This window comes from Acromyrmex echinatior, chromosome 19 (assembly GCF_024713525.1).
Source record: "Acromyrmex echinatior isolate Ae372 chromosome 19, ASM2471352v2, whole genome shotgun sequence".
NCBI lineage: Eukaryota > Metazoa > Arthropoda > Insecta > Hymenoptera > Formicidae > Acromyrmex > Acromyrmex echinatior.
In genome coordinates this window covers 1,008,416-1,029,878 of record NC_141870.1, presented here as the reverse complement: position 1 = coordinate 1,029,878, position 21,463 = coordinate 1,008,416, and the positions used below count along the sequence as shown (strand labels likewise).

Genomic DNA, 21,463 nt, shown 5'->3' with positions numbered 1-21,463 from the left:
CTTTTGACCAATCGAAAAGGACTTGTTGATCAGCAAGTTCATTTTGATTCAAGGGACGCAAACACGAACGCAGACGCAATCTCCAATTGTTAGTGATGATTACATTTACACGGCTTGATTTACATTGAAGTTATTAGCGTATTCGATCCGAGCGGATTTGTACGAACCTAGGTTGGTTTAATAACGTATGCTTTTCTATTGGTGAAATATGTAACGTCAACCAATAGTAGAACATTATCCAATCCAAATGGGAACAAATCCGTTCGGGTCAAAAATGCTATATGATTTACATCGATGTTATGAAATTGGCCAATCACAATCGTTTCATTCTTCAGAAGAATAGCTATGATTGGCTAGTTATGTTTATAATATCAATAATGATGCCGCGGTTATTTGAATTAAGCATTATGTCATTATTATTTTACTTATTTTTGCGTTTTTAATTATATTTGCTTACGCAATACATAATATAATGAATTTGGTTTCAATTAATTTTCTACAAATTTCTTCTCACTCTAATATTAACGCTTTCTCTTTGGAAAGCGATATATACATTTTTATTGCTTCTCAAAAGAGAAAACGTTAATATTAAAATGAAAAGAAGTTTGTGGAAAATTATTTTTATTATAGCAAAAGATAAAGCCAAATTTATTATATCATACATTACAAATTAATATATTTAAAAACACAAAAATAAATAAAATAATAATTAATAATTTAATTAATTGTTATGACATCAGTAATTAAAAAATAAGCTTTAGAATATTAAATAAATACATATTATTTTAGTAAATTTTGTTCTATATGCAATTAGGCAACCTATATATAAAAACCTATATATAAAAATAATGTTTTTTTTTAATGCAGAGTGTCCCGTTTGTCCCACAGAAACTAGCTACATACTCTCAACTTGAAATAGAGTTTCAACGAAGAAAAAACGAGTCAATTTGCTGAGGCTCTCCACCATCCCCGCCGATTTATAATCGACGGTCATCTTTTATTTATATAAATAAAATGGAGTAATTTTGTTCCAAATTTTGATAATGTATAAACAGCACGTTTAGCACAGAATCAGAATATAAAACATTTTAAATAGGTTTTAAAAACGTTTTAAGATGCTTTATGTTTTAATTTTGGACATGCATATCATTATATATTCCTGAAATTTTTGAGTCAAAGTTATTTCGACTGGGTCAAAGTCATTCCATTTGTACTTAAAAAATTTTTATTATTTATTATTTTTTTATAATTTATTTTACAATAGAAAATTATATACAAGATACAATTACAATTTTATTTAACAAATGTGACAGATATTCGTATCAACTTAAAATAATATATAAAATATAATATACATGTAATACCATATAATATACAATTATAATATTATCTTATATTTTTATTATAAGATAATATTAACAAGATATTACAAATAAAATAATTCAAAATGCGCGTATTTTAATTCACAAATATAAGATAATACATAATTTTACATAATACATTTATACAATTTGATATAATATTAACAATTGCGATAATATTATAATTTACAATAAAATAATTTACAACTAGTTCCTAATCTTGTATTTTTCCACGTAAACAAACTTATATAAATATATACAATCTGCATTGTGAATAAATTTTAATTTCTTAAAATCATACAATTAATTTTTATTCCATTATTTCAATTCTCCCCTCCTTAATTAATCATATCTCTACCTATCTGTATTCTTATTTTTTGTTTTCAAAATTTCTTAAAATTATAAAATCAATTAAGTTTTTTTATTGTCGAAAATTTCACCCCCATATCCCTACCTATCCGTATTCTTATTTCCTACCTATCTAATTTTATCTAATTGTTTCTACCTATTTATACCTTTTTTATCTAATATATTTTATTTTAGTTTTCGCTCGTGATTACTCGAAATTAGAAACGTGCATTTAAATTTCGGGGGAGCGATCGTTCGGGGATTTTATGAACAACTTAATTTATATGGAAAAATGTGATTAATTATTAGGAGTTTAATTTATGCGAATTAAATTATCATTTTATTATAGGGAGTTCCATTTAAGCGAATTTGTGATTTAATTGGAGACGTTTAAATTTCCGATTACATAAATAATCGCATGTATGCAAGGAAACCTTATAGGCTTATCCTTATGTACCTTGTATACTTTAATTGATATTACATACCAAACTACCATACAAAATGAATAAACAATAATTTAAAATATATAAGAAAGTAAATTACCTTCCCGAATATTTCCCTGGTGAAAATTTTTCTCATAATTTTTATACGAATTGAAACATTTTTCAGAAATACTCAGAAATATTCGGAAAGTTTACATCTTCTCTCAGAATTTTTCATATAAATGAATTCTGAAATATTCTGAAATTTCTCATCCCATAATTTAAACAAATTTTTTTTTAATTTCTTAGATTTTATAACATTTCAGAAATTATACTTATAAAAAATCTTAAAAATCTTACGATATTTCATAATTAACATATATAAAAAATTCTGAAAAAAGATGTAGATTTTCTGAGAAATGTTCTATTTCGTAAAAAAAATGTGAGAAAGTTATAAAATTATAGAAAAATTCTGAAAAATTTTATGGAAAATTCTGAGAAAAATTGTCACCAGGGTTATCTTACTTTTATGTATATTTTTTTTTAAACTTTGATTGTTACACATCAACCTACCATCAACCTTACATGGATCCTCTATATCATATTTATATGGGACACGAATCCTTTATATGCTAAACATATCACATATCCCAATAAGTATAACTTTAGGATATCTATGATGTATTTTAGACACATCTGCTGTGTAGAACACGTTAGTGCCTAACCATGTCCTATCGTGTTCTGATAAATCAGAGGAATAATCTAATCGCAATCATGCTAAATACATCATCAACAATTTAAAAAATAAAAGAACTCGCGATTTGCGAGCAAATTTGCCCTCCCGAAAGTAATTACCCTCCCAAATATTTAGTTTACTATTACTTTTGAAATTTTGATTGGTGATACCACACCAACCTTTATACCTTCAACCTTACAGTCTTCTTTCTTCTGGCGAGATTGAATCCACCTTTCGTTGCTCCTGGCCTCATATGCCAGAAATCAACAACAAGGAGAAATATTGCTTTTTGCTGCTAGCATAATCATCGCTGGTAATAAGCGTAAGCTTTTACGCTTCTATATGATGCGCAAAATGAACGCGTCGCGAAAGGACCATCACATTAATGAAATCAGTTAAATATGAAAACGAACAATTGTTAAAAATAATATAATAATTCTATTGAACATATAAATAAATTTTGCGTCTATTCTTTACTCGCGTTTATTTCCAATTAGAAATACGTATATAATTATTAAAATTTCTATTCAATTAAAAATAAATCTAAACTTGAAAAAAATCTATAATGTTAATAAGCGTTTTGATTCGAAGAGATTTCATCGCAAATATTACAAAATTCAATTTTTTAATATAAATTTTATAATATGAAAAATTATAATTAAAAAATAAATAAATAAAAATTATTCAATCGATTATTGTCCGACACAATCCAAGACCCAGAATGTGTATTTTTATCGATTTGAGCGATTCGTTGCTGAATTTCATTTCGGAAGCATGCGGAGATGGAAATTCAGAGGAATAACGTAAGATTCGAAAGGGGATAATAAATTTCCCTCACGAGAATTAACAAAAATCTTTTTATATTATTTATAAATTATTAGAATTATTTCACATACAATATATTATTTCAAAATCAAATATTTGATGGAAACTCATCACAATTACTAGATAAAATTCTTCTATTTTATGATAAAATATATATTGAATCTTACGTCATATTACTATCTACATTGATTGATATAAAATCCAGCATAGGTTATAAAACTTTAGGCTAAAGTCAATACATTGAGATGAATAATAATTAAGAATCATAAAAAATATCTTCCATAAGAAAACGAAATAAATTGTATGAATTATACTACTCGACATTAAAATATTTGTTATTATTTCATTAAAATATACACATATATTATAATTATACGGCAATTGAAAAAAATTCTTAAAAACCAATATCTGTTCATATCATTATTTTTTGCACTTGTATAAAACTTAATCCTGAATGAATATTTAGAAATAGGATAGATAGGAAAATTAATAAAACAATATTTGTTTGTTACAGTGTAACAAACGCTTTTCCATGTTATGATATTCATAGATAGCAATTTCATTTTTATTTTAATTATTGTTTTATATAAATTTTATATTTTTTAATTTTATGTTTCATATATTTAAAAAACGAATTTTTTATTTTTTATTTCCAAGTGTGTCAAGATGTATTCCCAGGAAAAAATATTTTATATAAAATTATATAAAAATATATATAATTAAAATATATAAAATTATATATAAATATATATAATTACATATAAAATATGTCCATTTATATACAATTATATAAAGTTATATATAATTTTATGTATTTTATATAATTATATATAAAATAGTTTTCCCGAGTTACTTTAATATTATATAAAACACGATCATCGAAGTATTATATTTTTTACTGTATTTCTGAATTTGAATTATCAAACCGAGCTTAAGTTACTTCGTATCAAAGCGTTCACTTTTACGTATAAATTTACAATTCGTAAACAAAATTTACAAAATTTACAAACAAAATTTGAGCTAAATTGGATAATCTTCCTAAATGAAATAGTTACTCTATAATTATTCTTATAGTTAAATTAACAAGATATTGTAGAAGCAATGGCGACATATAGGAATAATTAGAAATAATTCAAACTGGATGTAACATTATAAATTTAACAATGCATGCACAATATACTCAATAATAAGAAGGCATCCAGGATTAAGTTTATCCTAATCTGTTCTAACCTATCCATTTTAAGGCAATGGATGGAGTACTATACATATATTTATTCGTATATTTTTATTAAATTAATGTATGCATTTATAGATATATAATATATTAATGAAATTACACACATCCGTTATCTCAATAAAAACATTAATTCGTCACTCACCGCGCAACAGCGGAGTTATATCTGCAACGTCGCTATGATGATTCTGTAACAAAAAAATATAAAATTCAAATTATAAAAGGAAAAACACAAACAATATTTTTAAAAAACGCAAAATTCTCTTAAAATAATCATATAATTTTCAAAATATATAATTTTTATGAGCATCGAATTTTTTAATTCATCATTAAATTAGATATTTATAAAATAATTATACATTTTTTTAAAAGATCTTAAAAATTCGTAAATATGAAATTTCAAAATAATTTTAAAATAATTTATTATTCTAATTATCATTTTTAAATTATTGTAAATTTGTAAAATAAAACAACTTAAGAATAAATAAAAAAAGATATTGATTTTATATAAGCAAAAAATGATATTTACCGCAAGGTTGCTCCGCCGGTGCTCGATGCCTCTTCCAGACCTCCTCCTCCTCTCAGAATCGGGTTGACATCCTCTCGCACAGGACACTCGCGTAAAACACTCGCGTAAAACACTCGCGAATAATGCATTATAATCGCGCGTGGACCATAACTTGAGTCCGATAACTTGAACGGCACTCCCGAAGCAAACGCGCGACGCGACGAACCGGCTGCGGTTCGTTCACTTTCAATTAAATCGGCGAACGAGGGTACGTTAGCTTCGCCTTCGTTGGATTTTTACACGGAGAGAACGATTTTACTCAATATCTAAAAATTTATCTAGATATATCATTCAGATAGATCGGAAAATTTTTAGATACTTGAGAAAATCCGTTCTTTTCGTGTATATCCTCCGGGTACTGAGCCCTTTCACCACGTCAAGGTGTACCCGTGAGAGGGAAAATATCATCTGAATAATGTATAATAATATACAGCTATTATCTATATCTATATTACTATGCAATTGTCGGTTAATATTTAGAAATGAATATCAAGCACACGTCAATTCGTCACCATGAATACGTAGATCAATTATTGCTGGCGATATTACGAGAGATTGCGTAAGAACATTACGAAATAAATTCAGAGCAAACAAAAGGACTGTATCATTCATTACGGTAATATATGTAAAATATGATTAGAGACGACGGAATGGGCTAGAGATTAATAAAAAAGAGAAATATTTCTTTTATTAACGACAAATAGTTTCAAAATTAATTGTTTATATGAATCGTATAACAAAAGATGCAAAACAAAAAATTAATTAAATTATTATTACGCAAATTATATTAATTGAAAGTAAGAATCGCGTTGTTTGCATGAAAATATTTATTAACGTTGCTTTTTTATAACTCGTGTGATACCGTTCGAAGAATAATCGAGAATTATACTCAAGTGAGACACATAAAAAATGTTACATTAAATAAAAATAATTGTCACAAAATAGTAATAAAGTCTATTTTTCCATCGAGTAGTCCCTGTCGTTTTGATTCCAAATGAATGGATCGTACAAAATATCTGTTCCACGTAATACATGATTATATCATCCCTTTATGAATAATTAATCGTGCAAATAATAGTATATTGTGAGTATTTAAAAAGTACAACATTTCGTATTATATTAATTGTAACAAATTGAAAAAGTCATTTGTTACCGAAAAAAATAACTTCTTATTTGTAACGCGTCACTTTTACTTATAATTAATAACACTTTTAATTACTCTTTTAAATTACTCGTTATTTATTAATTTTTTTCAGTAAGTAACACGTAATGGTAACGACTTTTCAAAGTGACTCCTAACTTAAGTACAATCTTAGCGTTTAGTTAGTTAGCATTACCGTCATAAAAAATTGCAACATCGTCATCAAATCATTTAAAAAGTAACGGCAAAGTAACTGAAAACGTTTGCTAACCCTGACGATTATTAGTTTGTAATAAATTTATTTTATACAAAATCTCGCACAGTATTTTTAATAAAAGATTGACGCCTTGCGGTTTTTTATTACTTTTGAATTGTTGAATTTTGTCATTTAATGTTTTACTCCACATTCATAACCCAAGAAAAGTAATAAGTAAATTATATTCAAATTCACAATGCAATGTATTTGTTACATCCCGCAGTAACAAGTATGAATTACGTACATTTATGCAACTATCTGCTCAATGTCGGCAATAGAGAAACGATCTTTACGCTATAATATTAAACTTGAATACAAGCTTATGCAACGGAACATGACGACACTGATCTCCTTTTGCTTAGGCAAGCTTTTTCATTTAAAGGATAACTGATATGTGCTTGCTTTTCTTATTTCTGATGTACGCGTTTTAACTTTCAGAAAAGGGCATTAATTCATAAGAAAGTCTCTTCGCTTTCAATATATTTTAATTGTAATTCAGAACTTATAGTGTTTAAAATGCTTCAAAATTTTTATTAATTTAGTTACTCTTTTACTTAGAATTATTATAATAAAACAATCTTTATGTTAAGAATATATTATATTTTAATTTTACATTGCAATTATTTAATTTTGAATATCTTTTCAATTATCTTCGCAATTTTATTGCAATTAAAATCAATACACTGTGAAAAAAATTTACTGAATTTTAGTAAATATTTCCTTGAATACTCGTAGCAGAATATTTATTAAATGTAACATATTCATTAGATACAAGAACCATTAATTTTATTCAATTATCATTTATCTAAATATTTATTTTTCGTAAGTAATTCGTAGTAAATATTTCCGCTAGGGGACTATTAAAAGAAATATTTATTAAAATTTAATAAATTTTTTGTGTACAGATTCAAAAAGCATATAATCGATTTGAATTTGATTTTTTCTTAGCAAAAATATTAAAGGAAGTTATTACTTATCGCAAATTCTTATTTAAACGTCATGTTTCGATTATTAAATGTAAAATTAAATCACCAATACAATAAACTTTATCTGAACACAGCTAAATATGGTACAATTTCAATTATCCAATGACTTCTTTTAAAGTTTAGCTCAAAAGAGACCTTTAGTTTTTATTTCGTTGTAACAGGAAAATAATGAATGTTTCGTTGTTTTACGGAAAAATATATTTAAAAGTGGACAAAGAATTTCTCATTAAAAAGTCATCAATTTCTTTGAAACATTGTAAATACGATTTTTGATATTTAACATTTGACTAAAAAAGAAATGTAGTCATAAAGTCGTATTTAATTACTTATTGTATAATATAAATAATAACAAAAATAATATTTACAATTTTCAAAATAGTTATTTATTTTATTATATCACTATAATTATTTTTTAAATATATGTAATTGTAATCACAAATCGATGGTCAGTTTAAATTTGGGGCGAAGTTATATATGTAATTAATGCATAAGTAAAATATTTATGCCACAAATTCATTGCATCGCAAACTTGCAGCCATCGATTTTTAAATATTATTTGTTACAAGTTAAATGAATAAATTTGTTCAATTATGTCATGGAAATATACATATCGCGTAAAATTTTTTATTAACCTATTTGCAAAATAAATTTTGATGTCGTTATAAAAAAAATTGGATAGAAGCCACATACATACGTTTAATTTTATCATCATTAACAAATCTTTATTTTAACAAGATTTTTATCTAATTAGATGTTTAACATAATTTTGCGTTGTGCAGTATTTATCATTATGCGTATATTTTCATATAATTTTTTTTATAATTTGTTATAAAAAGACACTAAGAAAGATTTGCTATGAACGTGAAAGAGATTACGAAATTTAATTGTTAAATTTATTTAACACATACAGCAAACAAATTTGATAAATATTTTGCATTTGTTGAAAATAATTTTTGCAGCGAAAAAAAAATATTTGTTACACCTACAAATAATAATTTGTAATCCTTATATTCGCAAATGGAATTGGCCATTATGGCTTAGGATTAACGTGCATAGTAAATTTTTTCCTTCCCCAGTATAAAAAAATTATTAAATAAAATTAATGTTTATAATGTGAATAAATAGAAGCGTGCAACAAATCCGTACTTGCAACAAATAATTTGTAGATACAGTGACAACAAATGTCGGTGCTGAAAACGAATACAATTTAAGATTCTTCTGTCATGGAGATTGATCTGTTATTCCAATCAATTATTAGTAATAGAAGCAATCATGTATCTGCCAGTTTTTTATTTGCTAGCAATACTAATTACTGTATAGTTATTTTGTTTTTAATAATGAACATCTTAGTTTGTTTTGACATTTGAATAAATTTTTAAAAGAAAATTTAACATGCCAAATAAAAAATAAATAAAATAAATTTGGTCTAAACTATTTGTAGAAAAATTGAGAAATAAAATTAATATTTGTAGTACAAATATGTACATACATGAAATCGAAACTTATTTGATTCGCCGCAAGATTAACATGTAATTATCGTAACCCTGGCATTACGCGCGCGCGCGGGCGTACAATAAGTTGCATATATATACATTTACAAGCAAATTTGCTTTTCTATATCATGAAAGGTAACGTATAACGGAGAGTTTATATGAAGAAAAGACGAGTTTACTGCAGCTTGTTGCGAAGTATGATCATATCGCGTATGCGTAAGCGCGTTAAAACTTAAAAAGCCCTGACGTATTTCTCATCCGAAACTCGGAATCCCTCAAATTAGTTTAATGGAAAAAAGTTCGCACATAATACGTTTTATGTGCTTTCTGAAACTATCGTTAATCAAACATAAAAATTGACGTAAATCAAATGTCCGCATGACTTAACTTCTCGTATAAAGTTCTTTTTACTGCGATAGCTTCGTAACTGACGACACAGATGTACTTTCGTCACTTCATCATTATACTGCGTTTCTGTAACAGAAAGCGATTGTATAAAATACAAATTACCCTTGCACTCTAAATGTACTCTAAATTTCTTGCAGTGAAATCTCACTTCAAGAGAGTGAAAATGCAACCACCCTTGAAAAAAAGTGACCTTCGCTCTTTTTAGAGTGAAATCGTTTTTTTTTTTGGCATGAGATTTCATTCTTTTGAAGTGTGAAAATTCACTCTAAAAGGATTGAAAATTGTCACTTTTTTTCAAAAAGTGAAATTTTGATTTTCACTTTTTTAAAGTGAGATTTCACTGTGAGAAATTTAAAGTGTACAAAAATTTAATACTAGCCAATACTCGAAAGACAGTTATTAATTATTTATTTTAAGTATTAAAAACACTGTTGTTCAATAGTATTCCTAATATTAGTATTCCAAATAAGTAATTACTGTCTTTTAGTAATAAATTGGCTAGTATTAAATTGGCCAATATTAGATTTCTGTAAGGATAGGTTGTGAGAGAATAAAAGTGCTTTACCTGTTGCTACTTCATTCGTTCTTCATGGATCACACATTAAAGCTCGATTTATAAATGAGAGTCGGTTGTTCTGACACCGTTGTTGTTTCTACGCACAGTGAATTTTTACGCGATAGATAGACATGATAAATAAATCGAGAGAGAAGAAGAGATCAGCGCGTCGATATTGTTACCGATGACGTGACGGCAGCGAGGATCCTCTCGCATCCACCCCTATGATTATTATTTGTCGAGAGTCATAAATAATAAAGAAGATTACGTAGGTTGGTAGCCGGTGGTGATGGTGTAATTGAATCAAAATAATGTAGAGGTATCGTGTTGTGCGCTCCGACCAATCATAACTCAGGTGAGAATGTCTCCTCCTCACAGATACAGAGCGAGAGGACCAATGCGCTGAGGGGAAGAGGGGAAATATGCGCGCCGGGGTGCACCTATATAAAGGGTGTCATCGCCAACCCCAGACACCCATTCCACCAGAAACCACCACCAAACCACGCCGTCGCTATATTCACTGTATTACGTTTTTTCCATTTTGACACTTACGTTTCACGATCTCATCCTCTGCATCGCCCTACGCATCGAGAAGTCTAAAAGTCGACAAAATGGTGAGTGTTTTGTCGCTGTCGTTATTGTGGAGTGAGTGTTTTACGGAGAGATGTGCGGTGATTGTTCCGTGAATTAATCTTCTATAATTGTGTGGATTAACAGCTATCTCTTCAACTGAATGTTGGTTGATGATGATCAAGAATATGTAGCGAGAAGTCAAACGATCTCTGTCCATCTTAATATATTTAGCAATTAGAAAAAAAGAAAGATGCTGTCTTAATTTCTACAAATCATATAATGAGTCACAAATATTTAATTTAATATTCCGTTTAGTATTTTATGTACATTGTAATTACTTTTATTAATTAGTAATTTACACCCCGAAAGAAATATTCTGCTGTTTAGCGGTTCCTTGTTAATATCAAAGGATTTTTCATTTATATACGACCTCAAGAAGATACTCTGCAAAGTAGATATTGTATTACCATAAGATACTGAATTTAAGATTGCAATCCCCTTAATGCTAGAAAAATGTCTTGCATGTACTGACATGTATGCATAGCTACGGTAGCACGTAAATGACAAACTTCTTTTAACAAATAAGGGTGCTGCTAGTATCTTGTTTATCTTCTTATTTCAAAAGGTTTTTTTCGGGTTATTATAGTAGAAATTTCTATAGAGGAATTTATTTTTAATCATAGCTCATATTCATAGATCCTCACTTTATAGATCCTTATGTTTATAGATCCTTTTTTATAGATAAATAATAAATTAGGCGCGTTTTATAAATACACACGCTTAATTCATGTAAGATTGTTTGCTTAAAGGAAATGCTAAGAGAAATTCCCCGCTTATTAGATTTTTTTGTGAATTACAATAAAAATTAAAATATTTTCAAAAATGTAAAATTTTAACACAATTTGGATACAAATATGGCATCATATTTCTTTACTAAAATTAAAATTTATAATATGTGTTAAATTTTTTAATACATTCAGCTTTCATTATTTTAACTAATGTTTAAAACATGTTATATTATTTTTATATAACATATTATTTAATTACTTACACATTGTGTCAATTTAACACTAAGAAATGTTAAATATCAATTTAGTACTAATTATTGTATTATAAATTATGTTATTATATTAAATTAATATTTGAATATGAAATTCAATAAAAATAACAAAAATATAAGTCAAAACATTTTAACAAAAGTATAAAATGTTTTTATTATGTGACATATATATTATTTGTTTAGTTTGTACGCAGGAAATACTTTGCACATTAGAGAGATAAAAGAAAAGATTTTTAAATTCTATTTGTTTTCATCTTAAATAATTCTTATATAAATATATATCAAAGAAAGTGTTCTTTTCAAATTATTAAATGCACTAAAAGGTTTAAATTTCTTTTTTTAATTCTGTTTTAAATAATTAAGGATTCAATGATTTTAAAAAAGAAACCGATAATTTTTATTTTAGAAAAAAAAGTAGAACAGAAATTGATTATTCAGAATAATAAAAAATATTTTTAAAACTCGCATTTATAAAAAATGCGACTTTTTAAGCAGTAATATGGATCATTTTTCGAAAATTTTGTTAGAAATATAAAACGGATGTACAGAGGTGGATTCCACAAAGGTGGATTTCTTGCGTCACCGAATTTGTCTCCGGTCTTCGTGATAAATCCTCTGTTGCTTTTGTATATTATTTTCCGCTTTCGTGCAATGTTTTTCTTTGAAATATGCTTTCTTATTATTTCAGCTAATTTCCATTTTCATGCAACTATCTTACAGCGTGGACACATATTTACTTACTATTGAACTGACGTGGCAAATCTCGTATGCTCCCTTACAATTTTTATAAATTACTTAATTTTCTCGGATTTATCGTGGTGCCACATTTTGTCTTTCTGAACATTCTCATGATATTTTTCTCTCGGATTAATTGATTAAATCACAGCTTAAAAATTTTGACAATAACTAGCTGTTACATTCTATTACATTTAAAAAATAGTAAGATAAAAGGACATTTCTAATTAATTTCCGAGAAAATGGAATGCGTGGTGTGATAAGGATTCACAATAAAGAAATATTTCATGATATTAACTTTATTTAATTTTCTTTTGAAACTTTATGTTTGTTTTTATTTCAAAGATTAATATAATAATGTTTGAAGAACGAAAAATGCATTTTTCAATATTAACATTTCTATTTCAGAAGATATTCAATGATATATTCTTTCTTGATTAAAATATTTGAAGTTTCATTGTAATTTTTCGCAATTTTTAATATATAATATTTTAAATTCAATTAAATTAATTATTTTAAAGCTTAATTAAAATAAAATAAATTCAAAAATCAAAGCGGTTATGAGTCAAACGAGGTGATTGATTTAATCATTGCTTAAAAATCTATTCAAATGTTAAAACAAACTAAGACATTCATTATAAAAAAAAATTTCAAAACTTAAAAGATCTTTTTACATGCGTTAATATTATTTTAGTAAAATTTTTATAAAATTAAAATAATGAGAATAGAACGAGCCAAGTAAGGCTCTTGATGCTATATTATAAAAAAAACAGTTTATTAAAGTATACGTTTTGACCTCGATCGGATTCTCAATGTTAAAACAATAAAATTCAAAAGAAATTAACTAATCATTCTAATAACAATGAAACATAAAAATATATAATGTAATTATAAGAACAAAAAAATTATAAAATCTGTTAACCAAATTCATAGCTATGACTGTGAAATACATTCCATTATTAAATTGCTTTGTAGTCATCAACGGTTGTCTCTGTACTGTTTACATATTTTTCATTTAACTCTGCTGTAAGACAATCGTTGACGATTACAAAGCGATTTAATATTTAAATAATCTGCAATGTATTTCACAGTCATAACTATGAATTTGATTAATAGATTTTATAATTTTTTTATTCTTATAATTACATTATATGTTTTTATGTTTTATTATTATTAGAATGATTAGTTAATTTTCTTCGAATTTTATTATTTTAACATTGAGAATGACCTGATCGAGGTCGAAACGTATGTTCTAACAAACTGTCTGCTTTTTAATAATATAGCGCCTCTTACTTGGCTAATAGCCCTATTCTCATTATTTTAATTTTATAAATTATTTGAGTCTTTTCTTATATTATTTTAAAATTTTTATATTTTTGAAAAAAAAATAGTAAAGATAAGGAAACAGAATAACTACTTCAAAATTCAAGCTTATTCTTTCTGAAGAACAATAGGTAAAATTAATGCATAAAATATTATTACTTTATAGTAAATAATTAAGTTAATTAATTAAGGTTCTTTATAATTATATTATATGTTCGCTTATTGAAAACTATGATTTTGTTATTTGTTCATACGTTCGATGTCTTAGGAAAAATTTCATACTATTTCTCTCTTCTCTCTATTTTAATCATTAGTTACTTAAAAATATCTCTATTAGTGGAAGTATTAATTTCAAGGCAACTGAAAAATCTGTTATTAATCATTAACGCGATAATACCGCTCATTCAATATAAAGTATAACGCAACGAAACGCGAACGGTGCAAGTAAGAATCTGAGTAGCACACATATTAATATTGATGCAGTGCAATCTGCGTAAAGTAACAATAAAGATCAGTTAATTAATAAGAGAACTTGCCTATCTGGGCTTATATTAATACTCGTATCCCTAAATCGTGGTAAATCTGCAGGTTTTTAACAGTACGTGTAGTAAGTTTGTGACATGATTATGAAGGGCAGTCGCGTACACAGTTAATTAAAGTAATATAAGGCACCATATTAATCTTGCTCAGTACGCCATGATATTGTTAAACAGGATATTAATACAGATAATAAGACGCCAATATAATTTATTATATGACGCACGTGCGCGTTGGACGATACATTCTCTTGTTGCACTTCGTAATTTAAATCAACCTTGATAAATCAATTATATATCGCCCAATAACGTCATTTGATAATTCTGAAATTTATAGAGATTATTCTGTATTATAGAGATTAGATAGACATAAATATGTGACATTTATGTAAGTCTAGTCTATTATGTCTACTATGTCTAGTCTACTACTATGTCTAGCAGTTATAAGTATTTTGTACGCGATTTAACAGACTTTATTTTCATTACTTTAGTTACTGTTTTGTTCAATAGAACATATCAATTTTCTTGTTTTCTCAAAAAATAGAAATTAATTTGTTACGTAAAAATTTTAATTTATAATTACAGATCTGTGATGTTTATATAAAATATAACTATTAGGTGTTGGAATTAATTCGTAGCGTTTTACAAGTGATGGGAAGTACTTTCATTAATGTATTTTTTAATGCTCATGTGAAATAAATAACATTCTTTCATTAAAAACGCTACGAATTAATTCCAACACCTAATAACTTTCCTAATATAATTTATAGTTAGTTATTAGTATATCTTATATTTGGTTAATTATATTTATTTTACTATTGATGTAATTTTCTTCTGTTTAAATAAATGTGTATGCAAAAAATATTCACCAAATCATTCAAAGAATTGTTCATTAAAATTTTATTTTATATTATATATAAAAATTTTTATTAAACATTGTCTTTAAGTATGAATATTGTTGTTAAGAGGGTAATTTAATCTTTATTGCTAGTAAAGCATTTTCACAGCCAATACTGAAAATATATACAGATCGTGTTATATATGTACATACTACATATTTTCAGTATTGGCTGTGAAATGCAGTCTAACTGTAAGATATAAAATACAAAATATGTTTCAATATTTAAATTTCTATTTAAATAAGTCTAATCCAAAATAATATTTAATAAAAATAATGCGATCTATTGAATGATTACATAAAGATAATAGGGAACATCATTATTATACTGAAAAAAGTAATAATAAGCCGCGTTATAACTAATGCGTTGCTTGCCAACTCTGTTGATAATAACATTTTATTTATAATAACATTAAATTACAAATAACATTAAATTACAAATATTAAAAATTTTTTCCTCAGTGTAAAAAAAATTTACAAATAATTGACAAGTTTTATGGAATATAAAATTAAAAAAAAAATATTGTACGCGATATATATACAGTTTTATTCATACAATTTTTGATTGCAGATCGCACTTTGGGCTTTCATTGTGATGGCATTTCTCTATAATTGGATGTTTGTGTCTTCTTCGATATTGACACCACTCCAGGACGATAGTAGCTTGAGAATCTTCAAGGAATCGCCGAATGAATTTGAATACGTGATAAAAAGACATGGCATCAATGAGCGTAAAGAAAATACCGAATCCAAAGAGAGACGCAGCACTATGGATTCTTCCTTCATTAGATTCGGACGCAGTCAGCCTGCCTTCAACCTCGCCGATAATTCTGTCTTCGACGAAGAAACTAATTCGATGGTCAGCAGGCATCCCCGATGGAAGTCGCCGGATATCGTGATCAGGTTCGGTCGATCTAACTTCAAGGCTATCAACGATGGACAACTCAAACGCGGGCGAAATGATCTCAATTTTATCAGGTAACATGCATCTTTGATGCATTTTTTTATCTCCTAATATCGAAATGTAAAGAAGAGTTGCCTGGCTGGATATAGTTCTCTAAATTACATTTTATAAATTTTGTTTATTATTGAAAATATAAAATTGATGTGTGTATATAAAGGAAAGTCATCGATACTGACATTCATTTTTGGATAATACTTCTAAAATAAAATATTTCTAAAAGCTAAAAATAAAACTTTAGGAACATAAACGCAAACTAGAAAGTGTCTTTCATTAAATAAAGTAGTAATTTTTTATAATTCAATCATTTATTCGGTACAACATTCCAAACGGAACATTTCAAAATCGGGATAGAGCCTACCTCTTATATGTCCGTGGTGCGCACGCAGGTTGTACACAGACATACAGGATTTATCAATTTAAATTCGATTCTGAATGGCAGTTTGAGAGGTTTTCTTGACAATATACTCTTGGATTTGCCAGATCATCGAAAAGGAACTAGGAACGCGTGAAAATTTCTTCAATCTGTCGGGGATCGAACCCCCATAGCAAAAACGTCACAGTTACATTACACAATCATGATTACGTCATAGTGATGTGCGAATGTCTTTGTAACATATGTTATTTTGTTATGACAAACTCACAATGACATATATTTTCTTTCTGACTATTACGACTCTATTGTGACGTGACCCTTTGCTATGGGGATTCCCTAGCATGGTAGACACGCGCGGTCCAATCTGTTCACTATGCTACGCTTGTGCTCAGTTTTTTATAATATTGTTTGCAATTTTTCAATAACTAATTTTTTCATAAAATAAGCAAAAATGAATTTGAGAAAATGGGTTCCAAAGTTGATACAATAATGTCATATATTCCTATTCTTTTTTTCTTTCACAGAAGTTATCTGTACAAAATAACTACAAGTGAATGCATATAAGATATTCTAGATTTTTTTTATTTAGGTATAAAACGTTTTTTGTTAATTTATATGCATATTTTATACTGACCTCCAAAAAATAAACATGTAACGCGACAGTTTTTTTTTTTTTTGAGAGTTTTCTTATAAATACATGATTACCATAAGCTTCGATAGGGTTGTTTCACATTATAAATATTAAATTATGGCAAAAAGAAAATCATAAAAATTTTATCTTTGCATTTATAAGATTCGTTTTTAGCTGATTTTATATAGAAACAAACCACAAATATATACACTATGAGTTTTTACTTCTTTAATTATTTAGACAGATTGTTTATATCAGATATGTTTTTATCAGTATTAGAGAGTTAGGTCCACTACGGAGATCCAAAAATTATGTAATTTTATAAATTTTTTAGAGACATTATCAAAGAAATAAAAAACCTATTTTAAATTCTTAATTCTATATATGTTATACTAAATAAAAAATTTTTCTACATATTGTATTGAAACAAAATGGCAGTGCTGAAGCCTTTCTACATTTACTATTCCAAAGTTCTGTTTAGCAGCTAGGAATAAAATTTTGATACTGGATGCTTCCGCAACCTACACATCAGTTAGTCCTTGGGTTGCCTATCTGCCTATAAACAGAGGCATGCTTTACTGGTAACGCAGAATAAGATTAGATCGCAAGAGAGAAAGTCCGGCGGGAAATGAGACAAGAGAAATTGAATTTTACATTCTGGAATAGTGTAAAATTCAATAATATGTATTTAATAATACAAATTATAATACATATTTATATATTTTAAAATATTTATTAAGTTTCATTTATGTTGGATGAAATCAGATATTATTTGTATTATTAAATCCATATTTTATATCATATTATTGAATTTTACACTATATCAGAATGTAAAATTTAATTTCTCTTGTCTCATTCTCTACTGGACTTGCGATCTAATCTTCTGCGTTACTAGTAAATGCCCCTGCCCATAGGCAGATAGGCAACCCTTACGACTTACTGATATGTAGGTTGCGGAAGCACCTTGTATACTTTGACTTAAAATCAAAAATTAAATTTTTTCATGGTCTGAGAGAAAAACTTTGAGTATTTGTAACTGTAATTACATATTACTATGTAATTGTAAGTATTATTGCTATAATATTAGTAATAATAATTAGTAATAATAATTATATGTACAGTTTCTAGCAACAAATGTATATAATTGACAAATGATAACTAAAATGATTACAATCATAGTTTTTATAACAATAAAAATGATTGAAATTACTGTAACTTCACAGTCATTTTTTAGGACAACCATATTAAATATTAATATAAAGTTATAGTAATTTGATAAAAAGTCTCGACAGACACGACCCCCAATAATGAATCATTTGATCTCTACGAGGTGCCACTTTTCAAAACTGGCTAATACTACAATATTTTATTTACGACAAATACGATGCATTTTTATGTGCACACATCATTATTTGCACATATTTTCTAGGTATATATCTAAATAAAAAGTTAGAAATGCGCAAAATAGAAAACGCTCGTTAATTGCAAAGCAATAATATAGGCTAAACGATCAAATATGAGCAAATTTAGATGTTTAAAATAGTATTTTTAACTTAATAAAATCGTACACATACGTTCTCACTTATAGAGCCTTCTGCAATTTAACAATACGCAAAATAATAGATAAATTAACATTAATTTCATCAAACCTCATCTAAACATATTATATCTATAAATGTAGTAGTACAAATTATATTCTTTAACATTAATAAAAGTTGATTATTTCTTAAACTTCTTTCATTAACTTTTTGAGCCACGGCTAAGATCTGTTCGAAAACACTCAGGGTTATGACCTTACACCAACAATTTATGTCAAGGTCAAGATTACTGGGTCTGGCTGCCTCCATCGATAGTTTTACCTATGCAAAAGTCAATAAGAATTTGGAATGATTAAATAAATTTTGCTTGAAATAGGTTTGGTCGTAGTGTACAAGTCGTGCCGGCTTCTCTTGATTTATCTGCGGTGTGTTCGGAGCTTGTGTCAAACATCGTGATCAGCGACACGAAATTACATCCGGATGTGTCGAGGTTTCTCCGTCTTTGCAACGGCCTGAACAAGATAACCGATGAAATCAGTTTGGACGCCTCAGAGCATCAGGATAGCCCGAGTCGTCACGAGTAGACTAGCCTGCTTGCTGTTATCCGAGCTCGTCCGAGATCCGAGATCGTCCCATGCGGATTCGATGTCGAATATCAACGAGGATTCGTAGCGTTCCAGTTTGTTGAATCAATTTGACTGCTATGACCGAATTGCATTTGGCTTTGAAATGACGACCGGATCGCGTTACTATTAGCGCGGATTTATACTTAAATGGATCTCGCACATCGATTTGTCAAACAATTTGAAAATAATTACTCGATTGTTGCAATACTGCGAAGAAACAATAAGATCTATTTGAATAAGATTCTCTTCTATTCCTTATTCCTTTGTTAAGTCGCAGTGTCACGAATGCTAATCACGAGTCACGAAATGCTAATCTATATCAAATTTTTTAATATGTGAACTCATTGCGTCTTTCTTGGAAATAAAAATCAAAACAAGCAAATTATTTTTTTTAATTTTTCATATAATTACCATACTTGTTATTCTAGTATATTTATGAGTGATTATTATCTACCTTCCTTACATAATTGGAAATTAGTTAGACACACATTTTAAGCCTAATTTACATATCACACAAAACAAAGATCTCAAGTCACAAATTAGAAACTAACGTATTTTAATTATAATAGTTTACAGAACGCAGAACGTAGGACGCAGGAAGTTGAGTGAACTTCAACTTTCGGGTCCTGCGTCCTGCGATCTATTATAATCTGAAATACGTTCCACTTGCGACCTGCGACCTATGTTTTGCGTGTTATGTAGATCTAACTTAATGTATCCTAAATGATCCATTCAGATTTTTGTGTTAATTTAATACAAGATGAATATATTAGGAAATGACACAGATATTATGTAAAAAATATAACGCTGACATTTGTAAGCAAATTAAAAAGATATTTCTTCAGAAAAAATAATATTTGTTAAATATTAAATTAGCACACTTAAGTAAATTTAATATTTATAATATGTCAAATTAACACATTTTATTTATCTTAGAATTTACGTTTAGAATACATTATTTATATATTATTTATTTATTTATTCGTTAATATGATATAATTTGTAAATTGTGTTATTTTAACACTAAAAATATTGAATATTAATTTAACAAAATATTTGAATAATACAATAACATTGTGTTAAATTAACACTCGAATATTTTAAAAATTTAGCACAAAATGTAAAAAATATCAATTTTAACACAAATATAAAATGTTTTTTATTATGTACTTGTCTAGATTTTATGTATTATATAATTATTTCTATTATTAGTTCCATGAAAATATTTTTCAACAGCGAAAAGTGATGCTCAATTATTTATTTTAATTTCTATTGTTTTTCTTGCAAATGCATTAAAGAATTAAATGAATTTCTTGTGTATTTTGTTATATTACCCTTATCCTATCTCCTAATTAAAACAGTTTCATTTTTTCTAAAAAAAAAAGAACTTCTATTTCTCTAAATTCTATTAAGTGCTAAATATATCAATTAACGTACCCGCAAGCTGATAACAAATACCGAAAATTACGAACCGTAAATCTCATATCGGATACTGCGCTGTACATTCAGCCACTTGCCTTCTTATTAATTTAATGTACACACAAACCTGACGATTTATCGTTCCGAAAATGTCAATGACTGCGTTCAGCAGAACATTTATTTTGCAACTGTTGGAAATTTTCTTCACGCTGATTAAATTATACTTTAAGAGCTAGAGAAATGCGGTTCCATCTCAGCAAACAATAAAAAAAAACTATTGCAAAAACTTGCGTACTGCTGAACGCATCTAATATAACCGTAAATTCATATTTAAATTGTGCGCTTTTTTGTCACTTCCGCAGTATGTAACAACGAATTTAGTTGGATGTATTAATAGTACACAGAATGCTAGAAATCATCGTATCTAAATGTACAGCATGGCATCGAAATGTT

The 21,463-nt window shown here is 27.3% G+C and overlaps 1 protein-coding gene across 1 annotated transcript; it reads left to right on the top strand.

Moving 5' to 3' along the window:
• Window positions 1-10,095: 10,095 nt before the first annotated feature.
• On the top strand, window positions 10,096-19,973 carry LOC105147353 (FMRFamide). Its single transcript, XM_011058290.2, has 3 exons — window positions 10,096-10,948; window positions 16,031-16,437; window positions 19,342-19,973. The coding sequence occupies exons 1-3, from the start codon at window positions 10,946-10,948 to the stop codon at window positions 19,547-19,549; spliced, it is 618 nt and encodes a 205-aa protein (XP_011056592.2). The 5' UTR covers window positions 10,096-10,945; the 3' UTR covers window positions 19,550-19,973.
• The last annotated feature ends 1,490 nt before the right edge of the window (window positions 19,974-21,463 follow it).

What these genes read in the sequence shown, in the direction of transcription:
- LOC105147353 (XM_011058290.2), top strand. An exon ending in AATGATCTCAATTTTATCAG is followed by an intron (nt 16,438 to 19,341) that starts GTAACATGCATC and finishes TGCTTGAAATAG; the next exon opens with GTTTGGTCGTAGTGTACAAG.